Source organism: Neomonachus schauinslandi, chromosome 12 (genome assembly GCF_002201575.2).
Source record: "Neomonachus schauinslandi chromosome 12, ASM220157v2, whole genome shotgun sequence".
NCBI classification, from domain to species: Eukaryota; Metazoa; Chordata; class Mammalia; order Carnivora; family Phocidae; genus Neomonachus; species Neomonachus schauinslandi.
Window position 1 is genome coordinate 8076031 of NC_058414.1, and position 26965 is coordinate 8102995.

The 26965-nt window shown below is 35.4% G+C and overlaps 1 protein-coding gene and 1 pseudogene across 1 annotated transcript; both read right to left on the reverse strand.

Annotated features, from left to right (window-relative positions):
* Positions 1-561: 561 nt before the first annotated feature.
* LOC110592648 (UMP-CMP kinase-like) lies at positions 562-1053 on the reverse strand (the record flags this gene model as incomplete). The annotated part of the gene is made up of 1 exon (XM_021703720.1): positions 562-1053. A coding segment is annotated over one exon (492 nt), but the record flags the coding sequence as incomplete, so codon positions are not given.
* Positions 1054-4438: 3385 nt separating this feature from the next.
* On the reverse strand, positions 4439-25155 carry LOC110592647 (annotated as a pseudogene).
* Between the last annotated feature and the right edge of the window lie 1810 nt (positions 25156-26965).

The window sequence follows — 26965 nt, forward strand, 5'->3', positions numbered from 1 at the left end:
GTCACGATCCTGGAATCCCAGGTTCGAGTCCCACATCGGGCTCCCTGCTCAGCAGGGAGTCTGCCTCTCCCTCTGACCCTCCTCCCTCTCATGCTCTCTGTCTCTCATTCTCTCTCTCACAAATAAATAAAATCTTAAAAAAAAAAAAAGATGAAGTTAGACCCAAATTCACTGTCTACTCCTATAAACAAAAAAAAAATCTAAGATAAAAAATTTAATTTGTCTTATTACATACTTCTGGCCATTAACTGAGATGTAATTATGAAAGATTAAAATTGCCTTAAAGGGCGCCTGGGTGGCTCAGATGGTTAAGCGTCTGCCTTCGGCTCAGGTCATGATCCCAGGGTCCTGGGATCGAGTCCCGCATCGGGCTCCCTGCTCCTTGGGAGCCTGCTTCTCCCTCTGCCTCTCTCTCTCTCTCTCTCTGTCTCTCATGAATAAATAAATAAAATCTTTAAAAATAAATAAATAAATAAATAAAATTGCCTTAAAAAGGGGTTGTAATAACAGTTATCAAAGCAATATTCAAGCATGATTTTGAGGATGCTTTCACATTCAGAATTAGCCTTCTTTGTCAAAAATCTTATCAATTTCATCAAAAACTTCAACAGACTTAGAGTCATCTATTTTCTTGACTTTCTGCATTTCTTCATGTAAGTAAATAATTGGTTTTGTTGATTGAAGATAGGTCTGAATTCTCTTTTCCAAACTCTCTCTGTTGTCATCACTTCTACCACTACTCTTTCCCCTCTCAAGACATCGTTCAATACAGATCTCTCTATTACAGTAAAAGAATAGAATGAAAGACACATCTGCCTTCCCATCCATGATCTTCTTCCAACCCTGAAGGTTGTCTTGATTTCTTGGAAACCTATCAATTAAGAATTTATTCTTCTGAGCATTGGCAGCCATTGTCTGATCCATTTCACTCTTTAACAAACTGATAGTTGTCTCAACTGGCACCATCTTTCCTTTAATGTACTTTTCAATGAGTTCACCATACTGTGGATCTGGGTTCTTCCTTTCATCAAGAAGTTCTCCTGCAGAAAGGTTTGTTAGCCATATTTTAGATCATTGATTTACTGTAGAGGATGTAACTCAGGAACAGTCAGATAGATGCATAGCTCCAGAGCACAGAGCTTCCATGCCTTCTCCAGACAAGTATCTCCCCCTAAATCTCCACGTGTTCACCAACCCCTGGTGTTATTATTTCTTGATATGGGTTTAATTACTATCTAATATTCTTTTATTTCAGCCTGAAAAACTCCCTATATTATTTCTTGTAAACCAAATCTGAGACAAATCCTCTGTTTTTCTTTATCTGGAAATGTTGTAACTTCTACTTCATCTTTGTTTTTTTTTTTTTTTTAAAGATTTTATTTATTTATTTGAGAGAGAGAGAATGAGAGAGAGAGAACACCTGAGAGGGGATAGGGTCAGAGGACGAAGCAGACTCCCCGCCGAGCAGGAAGCCCGATGTGGGACTCGATCCCGGGACTCCAGGATCATGACCTGAGCTGAAGGCAGTCGCTTAACCAACTGAGCCACCCAGGCGCCCTCTACTTCATCTTTGAAGCACAGATTTGCTGGATATTAAATTTTTGGTTGGTGGTCATTTTCCTTCAGCTCTTTAAATATGCCATTCTACTGTTTTTTTTTCCCCTCTGTGGCTTCTTTTTTTTTTTAAGATTTTATTTATTTATTTGATACAGAGAACACAAGTAGGCAGAGTGGCAGACAGAGGGGCAGACAGAGGGAAAGGAGAAGCAGGCTCTCCGCTGAGCAGAGAGCCCGATGTGGGGCTTGATCCCAGGACCCTGGGATCATGACCTGAGCCGAAGGCAGATGTTTAACCCAGGTACCCCTCACCCATGGCTTCTTATGATAAATCATTTGTTAATCCTGTTGCATCTGTTGATCCTTGCATAGAAAGAGTCTCATTGCCCTTGCTGTTTTCAAGATTCTGTACTTGATTTTGGCTTTTGATGTTTTTTGTTTGTTTGTTTGTTTTATGATGTGTCTAGGAGTGAATCTCTTTTAATTTGTTCTACTTGGAGATTTTTTTTTAGTTCTTTTGTATGTGTATAGTAACAGTGCTCATCACATTTGAGAAGTTTTGACCACTCTTTCTTCAAGTATTCTTTCTCTATTGCCTTGCCTTCTGGAACTCCCAAAATTTGTATGTGGATATGTTCAATGGTGTTTCATAGATTTCTAAGATTTATTTTTTAAAATTTTTTCTTCACTTTTTATTTTTATTTTATTTTCTGGTCCTCAGACTAGATAATCTCAATTAACCTTCCTTCAAGTTCACTAAATCTTCTGCTATTCAGAAGCCACTGTATTTCATTTATTGTACTTTTCAACTCCAGAATATCTGTCTGGTTTTTTTATAATTTGCATTTGTATCAATATTTTCTATTGGTGAGATATTGTTCAGATACTTTCCTTTAGTTCTTTAGTTATGGTTCTTTTAGTTATTTGAACATGTTTAAAATAGCTGACATAAAATTCTTGTCTAGTGAGTTCAATGTTTGAGTTACTTAGGGACAATTTCCACTGACTTATTTTTGTGTGTGTGTATTGGCCATACTTTCCTACTTCTTTGCATTTCTTATATATATTTTTTAAACTGGACACTCAAAGTGATATAACGTAGCAAATCTGGAAATCAGATTCCCCTTTTCTCAGAGTTTATTGTTCTTGTCGTTGTTGCTTTTTTTTTTCATGTTGTTGTTATTGTTGCTTGTTTGCTTAGTGATTTTCCTATACTAATTCTGCAAAGTCTATATTCTTCATCATGTATAGCCACTGAAGACTCTTCAATTAGGTCAGTGATCAACTAATGATTGGAAATTGATTTTCTTAAAATAATAAGACTCCCAAATTTTGCTGAAGGTTTGTGTGGCATGCATTCAATGCTCTGGCAGACAGTTTACAACACTGCCTTATTCTTCACTTCCTAGTTGCACAGAACCTCAAGATCAGCCAGAGGAAAGAGATTAGGACAGTCTCAGATCTCTTTTCAGCATGTGCCCAGTCCTGTGTGTGAATGTGGTTTTCTAGATTCCCAAGAATATGTCAAAACTTTTCAAAGCTCTTTATGTTTGTCTCATGCCACAGCTTTTCCTTTTAAGTTTTCAGTTAATTTCTTGTTTGCCCGAGCTACATCACCACCTGAGGCAGTTGCAATGTTAAACCAATTGACACTGATTTTTCCCAAACAAGCCATGGAAAAGAATTGAACAAACTCTAAATCACTTCTAATACAAATAAGCCCAGTGTGAGGTATTTCAAGTAACTGCCAGATAAGTGAAATAATAACAATTATTTGGGTGGTTGGGAAAGCTCCAAACCTATTCTTCTCTCTCCAACAGGTATTTGGCTGCTGGTTCTCATGACTACCATTATTACAAGACTGTTGGTTTGTAAGTCTCCCTTGGAGTTAGGGACAGCAGAAGGGGAAAAGGGCAATTTAACACTTCACAAAACTCAGTCTTACTGAGATTCAGCCATTTGTCTTGAATAAATATCCCTTGGATTATTGCCAGCTTTTGGTTAATTTACAGAATTCTGTAAAAGTTGATTTTAACAATATTTACCGGCATTATCATGCTTTTATAGAGGAGTAAATTTTCAGAGGTAACTAACCCCATTATTCTGGAAGTGCTTTCCTTTTTTTTTTTTTTTTTTAAGATTTTATTTTTTTGACAGAGAGAGACACAGTGAGAGAGGGAACACAAGCAGGGGGAGTGGGAGAGGGAGAAGTAGGCTTCCCGCGGAGCAGGGAGCCCAATGTGATGCAGGGTTCAATCCCAGGACCCTGGGATCATGACCTGAGCTGAAGGCAGATGCTTAAGGACTGAGCCACCCAGGCGCCCCTGGAAGTGCTTTCCTAAATATTGTTTTTAAATTTCAGTACTGGCTAATAAAGCTTCATTGAAACCAAAGACCTAAGGCTCTAAATAATAACCTTAGCATAAAAATATCCTTTAAGTCCAGTATTAATAAACTGCTTCAGGTGGTTTATTTATTCTGCTCTCTCTCTATAATACAGATATAGGTATAGATTAGATATATATTAGAAACAAGAGAGAGAAGAAGAGTGAAATATTTAAAGAACTGACTCATACAATTGTAGGGGCTGGTGGCAAGTCTGAATCTTAGGCAAGTTGGCAGCCTGAAGATTCGGGTAGAAGTTGATGCCAGTATTAAATTCAAAGACTGGAAACTTATGCATAGTTTCTATGTGGCAGTCTGGAAGTAGAATTCTTTCTTCTCTGAGAAACCTCAGTCTTTAGCTAATTAGATAAAGCCCATCCACATTATGGAGAGTAATCTCCTTCAGCTAAAGTAAAATTATTTTAAATGTTAATCACATCTAAAAAATACTTCTCAGCAGCTTCTAGTGTTTGACCAAACAACCAATCACCATCGTCTAGCCACACTGAAACATAATATTAATCATCACACTTGCACATGAAGGCAGAGTTGAAATGGGATTCAAGGCTGCTTCTTCTAGTGACTTCAGGTCCATTTCTCCAGTTCTCTTGGTTCTTCCCATCCATGTTTTGGCTTTATCTTCAGACTGGTAGATGCCACAGTATTCCCAGAACTCTCTTTCATTTGTGCAGCACAAATCCTGAAGAAGAAAAACACAGCTTTCACTAGCTCACAAAAACAAACAAGAATGTGCTCAAACCCTTTCAAATACCAGCTAGCATCACATTGGGCCAAATGTGTTCACATACTCATTTGAGAATTAATCTCTCTCTGGGAAGACAGAATTGACCCGTCTGACAAGATCCATCCCCGTAGATGAGGCTAGGGTTAACGTCTCTGAGTCCCAATGTATGGAAAAGAATAGACAACTGAACAAGTTGGAGCTCTCTTGGAAATGTTGAAGGGGAATGGATACAAAGTAGCAATCTGCAATGTCCTTCATCCTCTACAAACCAAAACTGGTTCTAAAGACAACAGCAAAAACAACAGCAGCAGGAGAAGCCACAGCAAAACTCATCAGAAGGATAAACTGCACGGAAATAATTAAATAAGAATAGAAATGCCTAAACAAACACTATGAGAAATAAAACTGGGGCATGACTATAGCTAGAATATTTTTATTTTATTTTATTTTATTTTTAAAGATTTTATTTATTTATTTGACAGAGAGAGAGATAGCGAGAGCAGGAACACAAGCAGGGGGAGTGGGAGAGCGAGAAGCAGGCTTCCTGCCGAGCAGGGAGCCCGATGTGGGACTCGATCCCAGGACCCTGGGATCATGACCTGAGCCGAAGGCAGACGCTTAACGACTGAGCCACCCAGGCGCCCCAGAATATTTTTAATTATTAAAGAATACTTTGAACAAATTAGACCAATATTTTATTTTGAACTTTTGTTACGAAAAGAATCTTTAGAAATTTACAAATTAAAAGTATTTATTTTAAAAAAGTATTTATTTTTAAATGAGTGGAATGCTTATGTAAAACAATGAAATAGAGGAATTAAATTGTTGTCACCTCTATTTTTTCACCAAAAAGATCTCGTTACAGATGTGGTTTTATAAATAAGTTCTGCCAACCTCAAGAAAGATGAGGAAGAAATAATTGCAAGATGATTCAGAGAATTTGAAAAGGAATGAAATTATCCATTTCATTATATGAGGGTATTGTAACATTGATACCAAAATAAGACAAATAGAGACAAAAAATAGAAAATTATGGCCCAATCTAATTTATGAGCATAGATGAAAAAAATCCTAAAAGACAAAAAAAAAAAGATAGCAAATTAAAACTCAAAAAACCATTACTAAGCAAATTTGGCCTCAGGTGTGCAGACAAATGTTTCAACATTATAAATCTATTCATGTAGATCACCCCATTAATGGATTTAATGGTTAAATCCATTTAAAAAAAAAACATGATTAGGAGAATACAAGAAAATACATACAAAATAAAATTAGCAAACATTAACGATGAAATATTCTGAGATATTTAATACATACCAGTGATAAAAATTCTGAGCAGAGGGAAAAAAATAAAACTTTAAATGAAAAATATTTTTTTATGAAACCTATAGTAAACTTCACACTTAGTGTTCCATTTTAGAAGTGTTCCAATTAAATTCAGGTGGAAACCAGTCATAACCATTATTACACCTAGTGTGAACAGAACCAAACAGAACCAGCTCCAGACTCTCCTTAAAGGGATAAAGACTGATTTTATTCAGAAACTTGCAATATGGGAAAAGAGACCTCTGTATAGAACTGGGCTCAATTTTGAATACAATAAGACAGCCGAAGATTTATAGCTAGGAAAAAGATGTGTGTGAGGGTGTGGTTCAGTGTATGGAAAATGACTAAAAGAGACATCACATATTAGAGGAGATTCTTGTGGAGGCATCCAGAATGACCAGATATAAGGAGAGGAGGATGAGGAATTTGACTAGATATTGAGACTAATCCCTTAATAAGGGTGGGGTAGATTTCATCTAAACTAACATCAGGGTTCTTGCTAAAACTAGACTATACACATCTGGCAAGGATAGGGGCCAAGGTCAAGACCTTGTCAAATACAACCTGACTGAAGTTTGGCCAAGGACAGCATCTTGTAACCATATTTTATTAGAAATTCAAGACAAACAATGAAACAAGAAAAAAGTAGCAAAAGATTTTAAAAGAAAAAGCTAATTTTCCCTTGCTTTAAAATTTTACTTTGTTTATCCAGAAAATGCAAAGGATTCTACAGACAAATTGTAGAGCATGCTGATTTGATGGATAAATTTTAAAACGGGAATACCGACAGCATTGTAAAAGCAGTAGCCACTTAGAAAAATACAAGTGCCAGTAAGATACTTTACCTTTTCCTATCAAAAAAGTCTACTTAGAAAAATAATTTTGGAAAAAAAAATTATAAAAACATTGAAATACATAAAAGATGAAGCAAAAAATGAAATAGCCCATTTCATGAATAAGGAAATGCAATTCTGATAAAATTATTAATAATAATTAAAGCCAACAAAAGAAAAACAGTAATTAAAGCCAATATTTACTGAGCATCTTCCATATGTCAAGCACCTTTTCCAAGTACTTTACAAAATGTACTTTATTTAATTCTTAAGTCATTCTGAAGATTGCACAATGATTATGTTCATTTTCAAGGTTTAGAAACCAGGCAGGCAAAAGTTAACAATTATTTACTATCACAGTAAAAGTAAGAAGCAGAAGTGGAATGAACACTTTCAAATTCTAATCTAAAAATTTAACACAACTCTAATTTTTAAAAATCCAAAGAAAAAAGTAATTCTTGATGTATGTTTCTGTTATATAACTCTAAATTTTTCTATATTAAAATTTTTAATAAGAAGAAATGAAGCAAAGTATATTCTAAGTAGGCAGAGGGTTAGTGGCAAAGTACAACAGTGTTTGTTCACACTTACTCACAAGTAAGGGGCAAAGTAAGATGTATTCACAAATGCACCTGGAGAAATAGTGTAATTTCAACATTTGCTAGACTAATAAATATAAGGTAGATGGATCTTCGATGAATTGTAGTAAGTGATCATGACTCCTATTATAGGTAATTCATCTGTCTACAAGGTAGAATTGAGAAGTCAAACAAGAGAAGAGGCAGAGAACACAATTAGAAGGACACAGTAATTGTCCAAATGAGAGATGGTGCCCACTCAACAGTAAATGTAAAGCTGGTGAGAACAGGACTTAGGAGGAAAGCCTTAAAGAAGTAAGAATGGCTAGACATGGGGATGGTGGGAAGATGAATGCCATGTATCTGGCTTTCATAATTAGAGCTAGAATGAAATGGATCTACATATTGAGACCGGAAGAATAGGTTTAGAAAGGGAATTATTAAATATGCTTAAGCTTGATTATGGAAATCCAGGGTAACATTTCTGCACCTGAGTCCAAAACTCAAGAAGGATGTCAGGACAAAAGTAGAAGTCAGACAGCATAAAATTAGGAAAAGGATGAGCTAAAGACAGAATGTTGAAGAATTTGATGTGTTATCCACAAAGGAGGAAGGGGAGGATTTTGTGGAAATGGCAGAAAAGTGAGAACTTAACGGGTAAGAAGAACCATGAGAGAGGTTGATAATGGGATCAAGAGAATAGAGTTTCAATGAGTGAGTGGCCCACAGTATAAACAATAACTTGGTCAAACTAAGGTATAGTAAAATAAGAACAGCAAGAGGCCATCGTACTTGACAGGGTGTTGAGCATCAGATCATTTTTGTCAGTTATTGCACTGCAGGGTGAATTATGGCAAATTTCATGCCTTGAGAGGGATGAGGTCAAAGAGCAGACTACGCCTGTAAGAAGATTGGTTGAGAAAGGTAGGGGTGGGGCAGGCAGAGAGAAGCAGCAGCAGGAAAGGAAGGTGGGATGAGGGAAAGGGGATATTGTTATTGCTGTTGTTTAACAATAAGATGTTTCCAATCTTAGAGGAAAGAGCTAAAAGAGGAGAGTTTTAAAGAGAGACATAGTTTATGAAGTCAGTTCTTAGAGGTTACAAAAACTATGAGCAAAAGTGGAATCCAAGTGCATGCTCCATCAGAGTCAGAGAGAACCATTTAGGAATAAAGTGTAGTCTGTGAACTGGACCAGTACTCCTCAAGGTGCGGTCCAAACATGAGCAACATCAGCAGTATGTGGTCCACGGAATTAGTCTCTGTGGCTGGAACCCAGAAATCCACCTTGTAACAAGATCCCTGAGTGATTCCTACATATTTTAAATTTTTCATAATGTCATGAGTGATAGTTCACAAAGAGGTATAAAAAGCCTTTTTCAGACAAGATTTTTAAATCCACCATAATTATAGTCATCTATAATCAAGGAACTAGAGCGACAAGGAAAGTGAAGAGGAATTTGAGAAGATGACCTTCCTGTTTCAGGCTTTCATCAAGGGAGGTAAATGTGAAATCAGTTTTCCTTTTCACATAACGTACACTGCCACTAGTTTTATTAATTGTATTTAGTAGTTCCAACTTATGTATTACATATTTATATATTTAAATGCAGGGATATATGTATGCAAACTGATAAAAAAAATACTACCTTAGAAAGTCAACATTTCAAAATATTTCTACAGAACATATTATTGAGCAAAACTTTAAAAAATTAGATTAAAATTATCATAAGTGAGAAGTGACTTGTTATGAAATACAGCAAATACATATAATATGTCATATACACATGAAATATAATATTTGTTGACCCGTTTCCAATTGGATCTGGCTCTCTATGCAATGATAACTCAGTCTTAAGAAGGGTAGCACAAAATGAAAATTAGATTTACTGGCCCTTTATTAGCCTTTACATAACTTTTTGGCCCTTCCTTTATCATGCCTGTTCTGGACATTTCGCTGTTCTCCTGAGATGCTCACTATCTAATTGTTGTGCTAGCCAATGAAATTGATTTTAAAAGGAGTCTACTGTAATCCAGAAAGAAGCACATATTCCAGTGAGATGATTTTTTTTTCTAATATAAGGATTAATTCCTAGACTAGAATTTTGGTTCTACAAAAATTATATAACTCTTTTCTTCTAAAACTTTCCTGAAGTTTTAGTTTGAGTCTTGATTTCTGCATAATAGCAAATAACTGAATTGTACTAAAAGCATTTTTAGAGTTATTCTATTTTAATTCTAATATTAGGTATTCCTCATTTCTCGCTTTTCCTTCCTCCAAAAGACATCTCAGTTCTGGGGGTCCTGAGTCATAACACTGAATCAAAGAATGCATCTGGTTGATGGTCATCTTGCAGTTTTATCTTCTGCAATGTACAACTGTGCAATGTACAGTTAGGCCTTCTGGTCTTTGCCTAACCCAACTGTACTCATGAAGTAGCTATTCTTCTCTGAGTGTCTGCTGACATTCAGTTGAACTCCATCTTGTAAGCTTCTTTGCTGTTATCTGCATCCTGGTCAAGACCACGTTTTAGCATCAACTCTTTCTTTCAACTAATTTTAGACTCTTCTCAGCAGCATGGTTGCCCACCCACATTAGAGTAACGGTCAAGGAAAGTCAGAGTATCTCTAAAACACTATCCCTCAGATTTACTGCTTCGTGTTGTAATTATCTGGAATGAAACAGTATCTCTACTCTGATTTCACAAAAAAGTGTCTGTTCGTTCTATTATCTACTGCAAAATTTTGATAGGACGGGTGGTAGAAACAGGTCTCCTAACAACCAACCACATGTCTGATTGTTCTTTACTAAGGGACACTTCCACTCTTCTACTCGATCAGACAAGAAAGGGATGTTGTGGCTTTTCGTCGACTCCCTTTCCACTATATTAAATATAGAGGCTGAAATATGTGATAGTAGAGGATTAGATAAATACCATATGATACAGTAATTCTACTACTGGGTTTTTACACAAAGAAAAAAAACATCAATTTGAAAAGATATATGCACCCCTATGTTTATTGTAACATTATTTACAGTCATCAAGATATGGAAGCAACCCATGTGCCCATCAATAGATGAATGGATAAAGAAGATGTGGTATATATATATATATATATATATCTTAGGATATTTCTTAGCCATAAAAAAGAATAAAATCTTGCCATTTGCAACAGCATGGATGGCTCTAGAGGAATAATACTAAGTAAAATAAATCAGGCAGAAAAAGACAAATACCATATAATTTCATTCATGTGTGAGATTTAAAAAACAAGCAAATGAACAAAGAAAAAAAGAGAGAAAAAAAATCAAAAATACAAAAACAAAATGATGGTTACTAGAGGAAGGTGGGTCAAGAGATAGGTGAAATAGATACAGGGGTTTAAGAGGTACAAACTTCCAGTTACAAAATAAATAAGTCATGAAGATGGAAAGTACAACATAGGGAATATAGTCAATAAGATTGTCATTATGTCACTTCATGACAGATGGTGACTACACTTATTTAATGAGCACTGAGTAATGTATACAATTGTGGAATAATTATGTTGTACACATGAAACTAACAGTGAATCATAATTATACTTCAATAACAGTTAAAAATAAATTATTTAAAGTATATAGGAAGAGAAAAAAAGAAACTGAAATATGTGATAGTAGAGGATTAGAGAAATATTTAAGAAATTTATGAAAATAAAACTTAGAACTATGACAACTTAGCCATAGTTTTGCTAGATAGAAAGTCTAAATTAGAGGTCAACATTATTAGACCCAACACACCATCCCATTTATCCAGTATTTTGTAATGTCTGTTTTAACACTGAAATTTAGATAGAATTTACTAATAAACTATCTACACATAAAAGTTCTAAAATAATTTCTGGTGGCCTTATTATAATGTAAGTTCTTACAGGAAATACTTTCCAGGAAAAAATATGTATTTCAAAACTAGAAGAAATAATAGTTAGAAGCTTATATCTATAATGAGTAAGTTTAGATTTAAGTGAAGTAAAATGACCATATAGCATTTTTTTGCAAAAATTAAAGAGAAATGAAAGAGCAGATGCAGATTTTAAATTAGACATTAGAAGGGCACCCGGGTGGCTCAGTCGGTTAAGCATCCAACTCTTGATTTCGCCTCAGGATACAATACTCAGGGTCGTGAGATCCAGCCCCACAGTGGGTTCTGCCCTGGGTGTGGAGCCTGCCTAAGAGTCTCTCTCTTCCTCTGCCCCTCCTCCTGCCGCTTGCACAGGCATGCACTCTCAATAAAGAAATTAAATAAATAAATAAATATTAGACATTAGAATAAAAATTAGTTTGAGAATAAGTAAGAATAAGCCATTCATTTTTGTGTATAATAAGAGAAAAATCGCCTTAACTTAAGTAAGAATAATAAGCCAAGACAAATTAGTTTCAAAGATGAGAAAATAAGATGGTCTTGCATATGATCTGGACCTTATTTAAAGTATAATATCAAAATAAATTTCTTTAACATGTTATGATGTATGATTGTAACAAAATATAATAGGAAATATTTTTTCATACTTTGTGACCTATCACATATATCTAGATACATTTAATCTTGAGGATGATGTTTTAAATAGGTGATAGGGGAGAAAAGAGGTAATATACAATTTCATTTGAAACCTTATGGATAATACCAGGATAAGCCTGAAGAACAACAGACAACCCTAAGATTAAAAAAAATAATAACATTTAATTTTCAAAACAGATTTTTTTCATTCTGCTTCAATAACTATAAAAATACATATGCTGAAAATAACATAATTTTGATTTAATAGTTACTAATAAAATTAAAGAGAGTCTTATATTCATTGATGGTAACTTATTATTAGTTCTAAATATTCTATAAGGACTCTCAAATTGATTTCTGCATTAACTGTACAACTGCACTGAAACTGTTTTCAACCAAATATGTAACTAAGAAATGTTATTATAATAAGTATTTTAGTTTCTTTGTAAATAATTGTAAAAGTTTGTGATTTGGCTTCATTTGATTTGAACTGAGTCTCCTAGGTACACATTTATTTAGAATTATTATGTTTTTTTGATAAATCAACCCTTTTATCTTTATAAAATGCTCCTCTTTACCTTGAAGTGCTTATTTCTGATATTAATACACCAGCCTTTTTTATGCTTAAAGTTTGCATGGTCTATATTTTTCCATCATTTTACTTTCACTTTCAACCTGCGTCCTCATATATCAAGTACCTCTTTTTAAATAGAATTACTTGAGTCTTGTTTTAAAAACAAACAAACAAACAAAAACCCCATCTTCTTAATTGGACTTTTAATTGTTTAGTCCAACTATATTTAATGCAATTATATATGTGGTTGAATTTGTGGTTTGTTTTCCATTTTTTATTTATTTTCTCCTTTACAGCTTTGTTTTGATTATTCAAATGCTTATTGCCAGTATTCTTTTTACCTACTCTATTATTTTTTAGTTCTTTCACCTCGGGTTTTTTGTTTGTTTATAAATTAGTACTGTAGAAATTGCACAACCACCCTTAAATTGTCACAATCTGCCATGAATTAATATCATATCACTCTTTGTAGAATGAATAAACCTTAAAATATTATAATTCCATTTATACGTCTTCCCATTATTTGTGCTACAATCTTATATGGTTTACTTCCAAGTAAACGATAGCACATGTTTATAATTTTTGCTTAAAAATATCGTCACCCTCTGTTAAATAGGTATTAAAGAAAATATAAAAATTAAAATGATGAATTTCTAACAAAAAATGATAATGGAAGATAAATATATCAGAATCTGTACAATATATCAAAAGCATTGATCAGAGGAAATTTGATACCACTATACAGTTTTGTCAGTAAAAAAAAAAGGTGAATGAATATAAATGAATTAAACTCCCAGCCCAAAATCCTAGAAAAGGAATGATAAAGTAAACCAGAAGAAGGCACAAGATGGAAAATAATAAAAGAAAAAACTAAAGTGACAGAGACTAGAAAAAGAGTAAACCTAATAATGAATGACTCAAAATCCTGGTGCTTGAAAAATATGATTAAATATAGAAGTCATTGCTTAATTTTTAAGAATATATCACCAAAGCACAAAAATACAAAATAAGAAATAAGCAAGAAGGGCAAATAACCATTGATATAGAAGAAATATATATATATTTAAATGTTAAGCTATTTTGAAGACTTCTATACACATAAATGTGAACATCCCATCGGAAGGGATAATTTCTTTTTTTTTAATTTAGTAATTTTTTTTAAAGATTTTAGTTATTTATTTGACAGAGAGAGACACCGTGATAGAGGGAACACAAGCAGGGGAAGTGGGAGGGGGCGAAATAGGCTCCCCACTGAGCAGGGAGCCCACTTACGGGGCTTGATCCCAGCACCCTGGGATCATGACCTGAGCCAAAGGCAGATGCTTAACGACTGAGCCACCCAGGCGCCCCCCTTTTTTTTAATTTAAATTCAAGTTAGTTAACATATAGTGTAGTATTTGTTTCAGGAGTAAAATTTAGAGATTCATCACTTACATATAACACCCATTGCTCATTACAACAAGTGCCCTCCTTAATGCCCATCACCCATCTAGGCCATCCCCCTCCCAACTCCCCTCCAGCAACCCTCAGTTTGTTCTCTATCATTAAGAGTCTCTTATGGTTTGCCTCCCCCTCTGGGAAGGGATAATTTCTTATTGAAATACAGACTAAGACAATTAACCCATTAGAGGTAGAAAGCCTAAGCAGCTAATGCCTGGATGACACAGAAAATTTTACCATACTAAAGATTGTTTCACAGGGAATTTCTACCAAATCTCTTAGGATCAAACAGTTCTGATACTCTATAACAGAGACTCAGATTTTGTGCTACACACTAGAGTAGTTACAACAGACAGTGAGAGAGAGCACGAGAGAGAATTTCTCAAAAATAATAATGGAACACACACATATATACAAACACACAAAGATATACATACATACATATGTAATGGGTTGAATATTGGCTCTAAAATAAATATGTTCATGTCCTAACTCCCGGTACCTGTCTTATTTGAAAATAGGGTTTTTGCAGATGTGCCTAAGAGTGGGTCCTAAACCCAATGATATGTGTCCTTAAAAGACACAGATTTCAGACAGCAACACATGGAGACAAAAGCCATGTGAAAACGGAGGAAGAGATGGAAGGGCAGCCAGAGCCAAGGAATGCCAAGGATTGACAGCAGCCAACAGAAGACATGGAGTGATGCTCTCTGAGAGCTTCCAGAAGAAACCAGCTTTGCCAACAACTTGATTTTGGACTTCTGGCCTCTGGGATAACTGTGAAAGAATAAAAAGTGCCGAAGATGCAAACTGGTTTCTCCTTCCTGCTTATGGCAAAATGTGAGAGGGAAGAGAAAGATTGAGGAAAGATCTGTTAAGCAAAAGGAACCATGACTTGTTGACTTTGTAAGTTCTCAGCCTGTTCAGATCACAAAAGATGTTAAAATGAGCAAGTCCCCGTTGTTGGTAAAGCTGCTCTGGATAGAAAGCCATGAGTGTGGCTGGAAAGTCTTCATGGAAGAGATTAGGTGTGTGAGTCATGAATCTAATCAATTTCTTGGCAGAAACCAGGAAAAGATGGGATTTTCCAGGAAAAATACGTGGAAGGCACTCTTGTCTAAGGGTGTAGACCCCCTTGACGTGGAAGAAGAAAAGATCTGTAAGGGTACTAATGAGATATTATACCACTAAAACTCTGCCGCTCAGGACTCAAAGGGAAGACATGGGATGAAATATAGGAAAACTGTCAAATTTCTGTGATTCCGGGGCAGCAAATGGAATGATAGAGCAACTAAGCTATAAACATGTGCTGCGTATCAAAAAAGGAAGAATTCTAAGGGTTGAACTTTAGGTAAAAGGGAGAGGCCAGGGAGATGAGGCTAGAGGCAGGACCGAGCAAGCCTTCATGTGCACAGAGCAAAGCATAAACCACAGAAAATTATTCTTAGGTCTTGAAATGTAACAAATTTTGGCATGCTGGGCCCTAGTGACACCGTTATTCCTTTTATCCCCACCCTTTTGGAGTGGAAATGTCTATCCTATGCCCGTGTTAACCTGAAAAATAAAGTTGCCAGTTTTTTTACCTGCAGAAAATGGGTCTATTCGGGAATAACAGAGAATTACAATCTAGAACAAGCAGGCTATGGCAAAACCACCAGCTCGTCTGCAGAACAAGGGACAGGAGCCCTCTTTTATGGAGGAAAGATGAGAGTCCAGAGGGGCTGTTATAAACAAAAAATCCATTGGTGTAACTGGGAGCTGGGAGTATAGTGGCTTCTCATTGGCTGAGCTGTGACTGTCTCTCATTTGCTGGGCTGTTGCCAGGGAGAAGAGAAAGCCTTTCTTCCTCCTGCTGGGATAATAAAGTATCCGGGATTTGCAAGGTGGGTCTCTTCTTATTGGGTCTGCAGTTTACGAGTGGTAGGGGAATTAGAACTCCACTGCCAGCCTCCCTTTAGACTCCATTCTAAATGATTTTTTTTTCATTATTAATTTCACACCTGTCACACTATTTTGTTTTGGAAGTAGAAAATTCAAAGAGATAGAACAACAAAATATTCCCAAGAAAAGCAAAAGTAAGCAATAAAGAAAATAGAAATAAATAAGAAAACAGATGAAAACCATATAACTAATAAATTCATTCAAGAGCAATTTCTTTGAGGGAAATAACTAATGAGTTATTCTGTCAGCTCACTTAATCAAGAAAAAGAGGAAAGGGAATAGTAAATATACAAAATAACAAATTAAATGTGGAAACAGCCAAACCTAAGAGGCGAATCAATAGGAGTATCATAGAGTACTCTGTTCAATTCTAGGCTAACAAATTTGAAACAGAGAAAATGAATCATATCCTAGCTTTATAAATTATCAAGTTTGGCCTTAGAGAGACTAAAAATCTGAATGATCCAATTGTCATATAATGTATAAAATAATTTATTAAAAATCATCCCATAAATAGCTATGTGGTCAGATTAAAAAAGCCTTGAAAGAACAATTTTAATACCTTAAAAATTATTCAGAATGTAGAAATAGTTTCCAAACTGTTTCTCTTCTATATAAACTTGTAGCAAGTTCAAAGATACTACCAAAAAAAAAATAATCCACAAAAACTACAGAACAATCTTTTATGTACAAATCCTCAATAAAATTTTAGTACATAAAGTGAAGCAGCATATTAAAAGAATAATAATAATCTACATCATCTATTCTCATTTTCTTATGTTTTACTTATTTTATTTTAAGATTTTATTTATTTATTTGAGAAAGAGACAGAGAGCGCACCAGCAGGGGGAGGGGGAGAAAGAGGGGAGAACAGACTCCCTGCTGTGCAGGGAGCCCATGCAGGGCTGAATCCCAGGACCCTGAACTCATGACCTGAGCTGAAGTCAGACACTTAACTGACTGAGCCACCCAGGCACCCCTTCAGTTTTATTTTTCATAAACTTTTTTTGGATGCTTTAAAAAATATTTTATTCATCTATGGAGATAATTACATAGTGTCTTTTAGATATGTTGATATATTATCATTGACATATTTACGTGGTAAATTTCAGATAGAAGAAACCATACTTTCCTAGTGTTAAAAACATGAACACAAGTGCCAGTTAAAACTGGGTTTAAATCCCATTCCTGATACTTCTTAGTTGGCTAACTCTGGATAAGCTTAATGTTTCTCTACAGTATGTAGTGTGGTGTTCTTTTCTGTTTTGGGTTTGTTTTGCTTTGTTTTGTTTTAAGAGTCTCCCTTCTTTTTTGGTTTTCATCAGTTTGACTCTAGTGTACCTAAGTGATATTTTCTTTCTAATTATTATTTTTGGGCTTCACTGGGATTCTGGATCTGGGTTCGGTATTTTTCATCATAGTTGTATAAATTGTACCTAATATTTTTCAAGAAAAATGTTGTTGCCCCAGGCTCTCTCTTTTCTTTTGGGGGCTCAAATTACACATAATTTAGACTGCGTGGTATTGTCTCACAGGTCACTGACTCTACTTTTTCTTTTCGGTTGTTTTTCTCTGTGAACTTCAAGTTGGGTACTTTCTAATTGACCAGTTCTTAATCTGCTTTTAACTACACTAATCCTTTCTTCTGTAGTGTACAATCTGCTGTTAAGCCTATCCAACATTTTTATTTTAGATATTTTATTATTTTCTGACTTCTATTTGATCCTTTTTAGAGTTTTCATTTCTCTTATAAAATTCTGTATTTCTTCACCCATTCCTTCCTATATTTAAAAAAAGTTAATACTTGTTTTAAAGTCCTTTACAGTCATTCCAATGACTGGGTACTCAGAATTTGCTTATCGGCTTTTTTTCCCCCTTTTTATTTGAGTTGCGTTTTCTTCTTTCTTTCTCTTTATTTTAATTTTTTTATTCCAAATATTATTTAAAGACTTAAAAAGTGCAGAATGGAGTAAATTTTTAAATTTCACTTATTATTTTCACAGAAATCACAAGCCTTCTTCTGTAGCGGGCAGTTATGATGAGGAGCTATTTTGATTCCTCCATGATTGATCTGATCTGGAACTGGACCACACTTTTATTGAGTACATTTAAAGTGAACTAAGTTTTTAAACTCTATGCCAGCATCACCAAAAGGCTAAACTTTTGATCTTACATGGTTTGAGCCGAGAGGGCTCAAACTCCCAGTTTCAGATAGTTTTTCTTCAACTTCGTATTCAATTTTGTCAGGACCCCAGAATCCAAGCACATTGAGAATACACGACGTTACCTAGATTCTTTTTGACTTACTACCTCTTCACTACTGCTTCCTTGGTTACAGTCTGATGAGAGGGTGGCAGAGAAACATTGTGATTAAGCTTTATTTTCCCTTTTGGGGTTCTCTAGATATCAACCCATCCCTCTAGCTTGCGCTGCCACTCAAAGCTTGATTTATGTCTTCTCACTGCTGCAAATTTTCCAGTCTCCAGTCGATGACAGACCTACTTTTCTGCATACTAATCTATAGATGATGCCATGGTTCTCTGCTAACATGTGAAGGATTTGTACTTCTCTCTATTTAATCAACCAAACCTTTCTTGTACCCACTGCTTTTCAGTAGTGTCATAGAAATGTATGATTTTATTTTATCCATTAATCTTTCTGTCTCTTTTTGTTAAAAGTGACAATCATTAACATTTTACTACATTCTAACTAGAAGTGAAAATAGTATCCTTAATTTTTAACTAATGGCATACAATGTCATTATTATAATATATTAACAGTATATATTTAAACAATTTCCTTTAGAGACCCATCTTACTTCTATGTAAGATAAGATGTTAAGATCTTCCTCATTGTTGTTGTTTACCAAATAATCTGTCATTTAAAGGATTGATGTTATATTAACTGATAGCAGTCATGTCATGTCATTTCATGATTTGTCAAGTATTTTACTAAGATCTTTTAATAAATAAACATTATCAGTAATAATGGAATAAATAAGTAAAATATTTGATGTTATCTACCAAAGTGCTGTAAATCCATGTTGTGGACCAATTATAACTGTGGTTTCCTCTGTTACAGAAACAATGACATTGGTAAAAGGAATTATTTTTTCTGTGAAATAATTTTTAAGCAGTGTGTATACTAGCAACCCCATTGTATCCATCATAAATAACTATGTTAAAATAGCATTTCCTCTATGACTTTTTCATTCCTTAAACAACTTACATATGCTATTAGTTAAACTTCATTTATAACATAGGATGATTTCAATGAGTTGTAATAAAAATTTTTTGTACTATAGTCTGTTACATGGTTATTTGTAAAATGTTTTAACATCTCATTGATTCTTAAAAACAGTATCATTGCTCGATTGGACAGAGATATAACGTCATTTGAATTTTTTATGAGTGTATTAATAACCCTTTTCACATTTAGTAAGATTAATTTTCCTCCAATATTCCATGGCTCACAGGGTTATTACTTCTTGCTATTTTTTACATAAGATTGATGCTTTTGTCTTGCTGATTAGAAGATTTTTAAACATTTCAAAGATAATATTCAACAGTTTCCCTCTGTATGTCAGAAGTAAGATAAGTCTTTTCAAAATTTTTTGGTAAATGTGGGCAAAATATTTACCTAATCTTGACAGTTCCTTGCTTAATTAAAAACAATGTTTTGGCATAAGAAGAACTGTGCACAAAGATATAAAAATAAATTCAATTATTCATAGAATATCATTCTTAAACTTTATGAAAGAAGTTTTCAAAAATATAGTTATGTAGAGAATAATCACAAATGTGACAACAAAAAAGGAAGACTAACACGGATTTCTTGAGTTAGTGGCTTAAATACTTATTGACATAATTTTCCAAAATAGTAAATTCTTGGAAAAATTCCAAGCAAAAATATATCCCCCCAATAACACATCTATATGCATACTTGGACAATTCGTCATATAATAAATACTTCAAAACATAATTTATTGATATCAAAAATGGATAATCATGGACAGTTTTTTTACATACATGAATGTTCTGGAGACATTTTACTGTTACGCAGGATGCATGGAAGTTCTTTTACAGAAAATATTTTCTCAAATATCATGGGCCACCTAGAACCTCACATCCATACACTAAACATATTTATACCTTTCAGTCATTGAGACACTGAAGAGTTGAGTAATTTCCAAATTTTACTGTAGAGACATGGCCACTTAGAGAATCATAGCTTAAATAAGTTCGTAAAAACAGAAATCACAAAAGTTAAATTTTTCAATGTAAAACAAAAGAACTGGGAATTATTAAACAAAGGACGTAATGCTAGGTACTGTCCAGGACTAATAGTATGTTGAAGAGAAACCAGTTCATTTTCCCAGCAGTGTATCTACCACAGATATGAGGAAAATCCATATAAAATATTAACCTGTGAAAGCAACTGAATCATGCTGGGTTTTATGAAGGAGCTCTTTAAACATTTTCTCTATTTCCTCTGTGATAATTGGATTCTATTTCCCCTAGAATATATTTTGGATTTGTGTTCTCCTTAACAGATAATTTTTTTTCTCCAAATCAGCACAATTAAAACATCTCCAACAATACATAAAACTATCCATAAAATATAGAAAATCTCCAATATTTTTCCTTCATATGACATTCAAGTATATGTAAGAGAAAGTATTGTTCATGGGGCAAGAGAAAATATGATTTGGGCAATGACCTAATTAGCTAGGCATTAACATTCAAAGACCAGGTAAACCACAGTTTTAGTCAGTATTGCAAGAGTTCCTGTAAAGCTGTGATGTATGTACTTCATTTTCCACTCCCTATCACATTTCATGCACAGCCTGACTATTCTCAATCACGAGTCTCTGCAAAGCAGAGAAAGCAGAAGAAAGATTATTTGGAGCGGTACTAAAAAAAGTCCAGGAAATGCCTATCCCAACAGCAAATTTTCACCATGAAAAATAATAGAAATGACAAAGTTAAAAAAAAAATACATGGGTTTCAGAAGTACCTACCCTAATAATTTTTAAGAAATTTTACTGTAAATATTTCCAAAACCATCAGGCTTTACAAAATATTGTACAATGTCCTGTGTATGGGAGTAAACATCTATTGAGGCTATCTGTCGAATTCTGTTCAGTAATTTGTTCTGTTGAACTCTTTCACCTCAGGAAGGTCAATAATCGTCTGAATTCCCCTTTATCTGCTGATCTCCTTAGCCTACTTTTAACAATGGAAGAAGAAACTGATCTATGGGTTAAGTCAACTGGTTCTCCTTAAGTCTCCTAGTTTCAATTATGTTTCAACAATATGTTATTGTCAACTTACCGAAGCAGCCTCTCAGTCATGAAAAATTCATTCCCAAACTTTTGTGTTTGTTTTTTTGTTTAAAAAATTTAATTTAAATTAAATGTACAAGACCAAGCACAGGCACTTTCCAAAAACCAAAAATGAAGCCAAACCATGAAATCACTCAATGCTTACAGAGGACAGCTCTGATGTGTGTGTGTTGTGTGTGTGTTCAAGAACAAGAGCCTGTTCTTGCTCCTGGTCGAAGCAGGCCACTACCAGGAAATCAGGGCTCTGGAAGCAGCTTGCTTCACGGTCCGGACTCCTCCGGTGCACGAACAGGGCGCCGCGGGGTTTTGCACCCGTAAATCCGAGGCTTGCGGATAAGGTGCTGGGAAGCCCTCACGTGGCTAGAGGAAGCGATGGCACGAATCCGGCACTGGAAACTTCATCTGGCACTGGAAACTGCGTCGCCCTTCACGCTTGAGGCCACGCACCCTTAGCGAGTAAGCCCTGGCGAACTTTCCCCCACAGCGCTCACACTGAAATGGTTTAATTCCTGAACGGATGAGCACGTGCTTTTCTTAGGTTCTGAATACGCTGCGTCTTACCCCACAAGTTGGACACCGAAAAGGTCTGTCTGGACCCTGTGGGCCTGGTGGTTCCGTACTGCGGGCAGAAGGAGCGATGCAGAGTTGGTAGGGACACTAAACATCTTCCAGTGGATCCTCATCACCTGCACGAGCATCAGCGCTAGAAGTGCTTTGAAGTGTGGGTAACCTTTCAGTGACACCTCCATCTGGGGAGCCTGCCGGTAGTTCTCCTCCTGCTGCTCCCAGCCAGGCCGGGGCGCCAGCGGCGGGAGAGCGCAGGGCTCGCAGCCTCTCCCCTCCCCGCTCCCCCGGACGCTGCGGGACCCTGGGACCCTCTGCAGGGTCCCTGCGCCTCGCCCGTGGACAGACTGTGGCTGGGGCATAGCAGCGCAGCGTGCGGCGTGCCTGTGGGTGGGAGCTCTCCCAGAACGTATTTTGATAGTTTTGTTCCCTTAATTTCTAAGAAAAAAGCCTTTTATTTAAAATTGATTATGTTACTATATGTTGTCAGAGAATGCTCTTTGGATTATTTGCATGCTTTATAATTCATGAAGGTTTTCTTTGCAGGCAAAACTAGGGTAATGTTTCACATAAACTTAGAAAGAACAGATATTCCCTGCTATTTGTATTGCAACTTTGATACATATCTGTAAAATCTGCATTGTCGGTTATGTTGGTTAGGTCTATATTCCTTGATCTGTACTGCACTGAGAGACGTGTTAATTTCTTCGACTATTAGTTTGATTCTATTCCTCCAAGCATCTGTAGCTCTGTATTCTCTCCGCTCAGAACGGTGTTGCAGTAAGTTCTGGGAGCGATAATAAATAATGATAGTAATTGTTATATTTTCGTTGTGAACCTTTCAGCTTTATAAAGTGACCTTTGCTTTTTCGGTGCTTCCTGGTCTGAATTCTAATATCAAGTATGAGACTCCTCGTCTACTTTTCATTTACCTCTTCTTGGTTTATATTTGTCCTTTTATTTTTAAACTTCCTAAATACTGTTTTATAAGATGGGTGTTTCTTATACATGGTAAAATGTCAGATTTCACTTTGTTAGTTATCTGAAAATCTTTGTAATTGGTGACTTAAATAAGCAAAATCAACGTTTATCTGATCAAATGGTTGGTTTTAGTTCTATTTTCTTTTTAATTAGATTGTAGTCTATGCGAGCTATTTTATTTGTTTTATCTCTTCCTCTGTATAGATCTTTTGGTATATCAGAAGTGAGTCAAGGGAAAAATACTTCCTGAATTTTCGCATGTTTTATTACAGACCTCCTGGCATTTTGAAGTCAATCCAGCTGGATATGAAATCTTTAGTAGTTCTTATTTTATTTCCTTGATGGACTTAAATTCACTACTTCATTGTCTCCGGGCATAAACTACGGATGTCAAAAAGGTTGATGTCGATTCGATTTTCTTTCTTTTCTAAATAGGAGGATCAAATGTTCCTTTCTGCCGGGATATTCCTGCTTTACAACAGTTGGCCTGTGCTTTCATTCCTTTTACTCTCCAGTCTCCTGGGTTGGATAATAAATTATCTGGTCACTTGAATTAAAAGCAATTTAGACTTTTTCCTGGGATACTCTGAGGATTTTTCCTCTCTCTTTTACTTTAGAATTCAAAAGTTTTCCTAAAATATTTTTCCTAAAAAGAGTTCCCAGCATCGGCCACTCAGAGTTGATTTTCCCAAGTATGATGTGTGTTCTTTCAATACACACTTACTTTCAAGTCATCTCTATGTCAGGAAACTTTCCTTGGGTTATAGTTTTTGCCTCTTGTTCCATTCTGTTGCTTTGGTTCTCTTCTTAGTGTGTCCCTTCACTCAGATGCTATCTTGTGTAGCTATTGCTTTCTGTCAAATCATTTTTATCCATGTTTTATGTATCTTATGGCATTAACTCTGGTGTTAACTCACTCTTCCGTTCCATCTAGTTTAATATTTATTCAAAAACGGTTTTTACTCATTTCATTAGCAATTCTTCCTTAGTTTTTTCAAATCTCTCTTTTCTTCAATCTTCTTATTTCTGGGTATTTCTAATTTTAAGATGGGCTTTGCTTTCATAAATGTTATTGGTTTTATAATTTATTCTAACTCACTTTGACAGATTGCATCTGCTTTGAAGTCTTCTCTTTCTGGTAAAGCATTGTCATTTTTTAGAACTCTTATTCTCTTTATTCATCATATATTTTAGATGAAACTTTTATGGGGTCGAACTGTAATATTTTCTCTTGTTCAAGTTTAAAGGAGGTGACTTTTCCTCTATTCTTAGAAGAGGAGGTGGATTTTGATTACTTTTTTAGCTTCACCACCAGCTCTAGATTCTGGAACTTCCTTTTATTGTTACAATACAGTTCCCGAAAATATGGCTTTAAACTTTTTTGAAAGTTCTCTCCCAACTTTTGTCAGGATCCTTTTTTTTTCTCTTTTGCCCATACTGTCTCTGTCCCTCTTATGTGGATCCATTCACAGAAATTTCACCTCCCCATGGGCTTTTCCTTGGTGGGATCTTAAAGTTGATTAATTCAGAGCTTTTAGGGCCCAGACATCCCCAGCACCAACTGTCTCTATAGAATCCTTCAGTCACCTGCAAACTGGAGCTTGCGTATTTCATGGCCAGTTTTGCTGCCTTCCTCAGCTTTCCATGTTTCACCTTTGGGCACTAACTGTTAATGAATATTATGTCTTCTGGCTCACAGGGACATTAGAAGTCACTTTACTTTCCATCCACTTCTCTGTTCATAGTTGCAGAAATGACTCAGGCCGTTGTCCCAGGTTTGTCTCCACCTTCCTGTGATTTGGGGAACACAGGGCTACCCTAACACCACATACTGTTGTAGGTGGCATTCCTGGGTCTTTGGCTTTACTATCCTGTACATAGTGAAGGTGTCCTGCCTAATACAGTGTGCAGGGATCTGGAAAGATTTTAAAACTATGTTGTCGTTGCCACTCCATTGTCCTTTTTTTTTTTTTTCATTTTTAATGGAAGTTGCTCTTGCCTTGATTTTCTTAAAGATTGTAAACATGATTTTAGAATCATTTTCTATGTCTGTTAGTTTTCTTTCCTAGGGAACAATTTCCTTGGTTTGGATTTTGCATATAAAATAGATATAAATATGATTTCTATATGAAATATATACCTAATATATATATAATTAATGTATATATATATATATATATATATATATATATATATGACTTTTATATATATGATTTTGTCTCTAAATTTTAATTTGGATATAACCTTGAGTGGAACTTCTCTTTCCCTGTTCTGTTCATGTCTTCATTTCTTGGGGTTTTGCTTTACCTTTATCGAGGCTTTCAGAACCCCCAGTAAAGCACCAGATATCATGATGGCAGAAGGGAGTTCTCACCCACTGAATTGGCCTAATTGCCAATCTGAGGGCTGTCTAGCTCTTCCCCGTCCTATACCACCTTCAGGATAGCGGTTTCTCATCGAGGGGTGTGCCAAACTGTGGTCACCATCATCTCCAGCCTTCATTCACAGGCAGAAGGACCTGCTCCAGCTTCCTTCTTTACACAGGGATTTCTGATTCTCTTCCCCATTTTGCAACCTATTTCCTCCAAAGAGGCGAACTGTTCTTATAATTCCTATGTCAGCCCCGGTGTCCAGGTGGCCTGTAACTCCAGTCCTAAGCTTCTGCTTCTTAAAGATATATCTGGTTCCTGGGCACAGCTACATTTGATGGCTAATTTATTGCTTATTAGGGAGTGAGGGTGGGTGATGGGAATGGTTGTTAGGAATGTTCTTTTCAGGTGAAATCATGGAGTCATCTTTATTAAAGAATTTTATTAGGCACTTTTTCATGGTTTATCAAATCATTTTAATTAAAACTAATGAAATATCAGTGTACTACTTAGCAATCAGTTACTGGTTACCTAAAGGTGAATGGAAACAATCAATAATCCTCAGAGAATAAAAATACAGATTACATAAATAGGACATATTCAGAAATATCTTCAAAATGCACACAAAAAACCCACACATGGTAAATGGGTACATAATGCACAGGTACAGATTTTCTAGGTGAGAAATCCATGAGGCAGTAATCTAGAAGAAATGGAAACAAATGTTTTACCTCAGGGTAACATCCTGACATTTCTAGGGTCTTCTTTTCCCACTAAGAATTAAATCAGTGTTTCCCATAGAATAAAAGTGGCATTTACTACACAAAGAAGTCACCCACTAAAGTTCCTGATATCTTTATCAATCACCATCAATAATTTAATTAGAAACGCAGTAAGTGAAGCAAGGTAGCTTGTCCCAAATGGTAAAGCTTAGATCAGTTTGATTCCTGTGATGAAATTTAAGGGTGAACCAACACTTCCAGAAAAAATTTCCATTGAGGTAAACTTAGCTGGGGGTTACAGAGTCAGTGTAGCAATTACCAAGGGATTTTTCTGGTCAGCAAGGTGAGGTGGCGTGTCACTCAATCTCTTCAGCCTACACACTTGAGTCTGCACTGAAGATTAGCCAGGTCATAAGGATAGCTGCTGCTTGCAACCAGTTCATGCGACCTTGCAACATTATTTCACTTTTCATGTACTGTTGAAATGATTCAAGAAAATGAGTACCCATATATATGTGTGTGACTTTGTACACTCAAATCGGATTGTGATCTAACTGATTTCAAATGAAACACCTCTTGATCAACTCAAACTTTGGGACTTAAGTCCTCAGGAATGTAACAGTGCAATTATAGAACAATGGTTCAAAACCTTTCTTTTTTTTTTTCTTTACCAGCACTTAAAAAAAGTGAGGAATAGGACCCACACATACCAACATACAGTGGCAATATGGCAGTGATTCTCAAAGGCAAATACTACTTTCCTCCCGTTGCAAATTACTGATAAAGCATACCGAAGGGAAAATACTCTTGCAGAATATTGTTTAAAATATATATTTTATATTGATGGTGTGTTTATCTGGGAATACAATAAATATATAATATTTTAAATATTTGTGTACATATTTCAAATATATAGAAAAATTTATTTCTTGATAGTATACTTTTTTCTAAATCCCTAAAATGACACTCAAGGAGGAAATATTCCCAGGGTAAATTATAACAAGTGTTACATAACTATTAGTTTATAATTACATGATGAGATATTTTACAAAGGTTGACTAAAATATAATA